At 48.1% G+C, this 1,738-nt stretch overlaps 1 protein-coding gene across 1 annotated transcript in view; it reads left to right on the forward strand.

Annotated features, from left to right (window-relative positions):
* Positions 1-99: 99 nt before the first annotated feature.
* The window catches only part of LOC106820215 (vacuolar protein sorting-associated protein 16 homolog), a gene marked incomplete at both ends in the record, with an annotated part of 3,228 nt that continues 1,589 nt past the window's right edge, over positions 100-1,738 (forward strand). Inside the window, 3 exons of the mRNA XM_014824752.1 lie at positions 100-219; positions 419-549; positions 892-1,051. Of these exons, the coding sequence (XP_014680238.1) occupies positions 100-219; positions 419-549; positions 892-1,051 (411 nt within the window). The remainder of the gene's footprint in view (positions 220-418; positions 550-891; positions 1,052-1,738) is intronic.

Raw genomic sequence — 1,738 nt, forward strand, 5'->3', positions numbered from 1 at the left:
TAGCCTAATTAATGATTGCAGACGTTGAGCATCCGTCAGCCTGTGCTGGCGTATGCGGAGTCGCTCGTTAACGATCGTTAGCCTAATTAATAATTGCAGACGTTGAGCATCCGTCAGCCCGTGCTGGCGTACACGGAGATGGCAGTATCTGTCAACAGCAAACACCTGGCTCTCTTCACTGCCAACGGTCAGATCTGGGTCGGATCTTCCGATCTTCAGGTACGTCTTGTAGTCGTCGGCGGCAGCGCGGGTACGGTCGCACCGGCGCCACCTACATACACCGGAGAGCTCTCGTCATACTCGCCAACGAATTCGGGGCTGCTCGTTTCCCGATAGTTTTCGCGGATGACCCTCACTTGTTGCGTAGATGGAGCCACTCTGCGGCAGCGCGAGTGACGTGCCGTTCTCTCTTTCGCAGAAGTGCGACTGCGAGTTTGACACGCAGTGCAAGCAGCGCCCCCTGCAGTTGGAATGGTGCGGCACGGGGGCGGTGGCAGCGTACTGGGACAAGCTGCTTCTGCTTGTTGGATCACAGAAGGACTACATACAGTATCCTTCTTTTCGCTCGCAGCGCAGTTGCACGTTCGCGTGTTTATTTAACTTTTTTATAATTCGTCGTGCTATTGAGTTCTTAGAATTATATTATTAATAATATTATTTGTAATTACATATTATATTATAATTAACAATATTATTAATTATTATTAATCTAGGATTAACCCCACCCTAGTTTGGGATTAGGTAGCCACACAGAAGATGTGCTATAACCAAATAGTCCTTTAGTCGCCGATTTCGAACGTGAAGGCATATGCAGAGTGACTCCTAGTGAGATGCTTCTGCGCTCGTTGCCGTGGCGACGGGCACGTGTGATTTCCTGAGCAGCGTTCACAGCTATGCGTATGACTACCCGATACGTCTCGTGCCAGAGTTAGACGGGCTCCGTCTCATCGGTCAGCACAGCCACGAGCTGCTGCAGCAGGTGCCAGGTAAGAGACGCGGCGCCCATCTAGCGCCTGCCGGCGCCACCGCGCAGCAGAAACTCGCAAACAAAGTTGTTCGCTTCCGTATTACAAGCGTTAAAATTTGTTTGATTTTTGGTATAAATCGCTGGTTAGACGTTTCAAGAATCGTTAGAAATTTACTTTTTTAGGAGGCAGCAAGCAGAGATAAAAATAACTTGCAGAGAAAATCACAGCAGTTCCACTCCCTAACACCCCCAACAATATTGTTCTATACTCCTTGTGTGTTCCATCTCACAACGTTCCATCTCCATGTGTGTTCCATCTCAGAATGTTCCATCCCTGTGTGTGTGTGTTCCATCTCAGAATGTTCCATTTCTGTGTGTTCCATCTCAGAATGTTCCATCCCTGTGTGTTCCATCTCCATGTGTGTTCCATCTCAGAACGTTCAATCTCCATGTGTGTTCCATCTCAGAACGTTCCATCCCTGTGTGTTCCATCTCAGAATGTCCCATTCCTGTGTGTTCCATCTCAGAATGTTCCATCCCTGTGTGTATTCTATCTCAGAATGTTCGATCTTCGTGTGTGTTCCATCTCAGAACGTTCCACCTCCGTGTGTGTTTCATCTCAGAACGTTCCATCTCCATATGTGTGTTCCATCTCAGAATGTTCCATCCCTGTGTGTGTTCCATCTCAGAATGTTCCATCCCTGTGTGTATTCTATCTCAGAATGTTCGATCTTCGTGTGTGTTCCATCTCAGAACGTTCCATCTCCGTGT

The sequence above is a fragment of the Priapulus caudatus genome, unplaced genomic scaffold, assembly GCF_000485595.1.
Source record: "Priapulus caudatus unplaced genomic scaffold, Priapulus_caudatus-5.0.1 Scaffold8534, whole genome shotgun sequence".
NCBI classification, from domain to species: domain Eukaryota; kingdom Metazoa; phylum Priapulida; class Priapulimorpha; order Priapulimorphida; family Priapulidae; genus Priapulus; species Priapulus caudatus.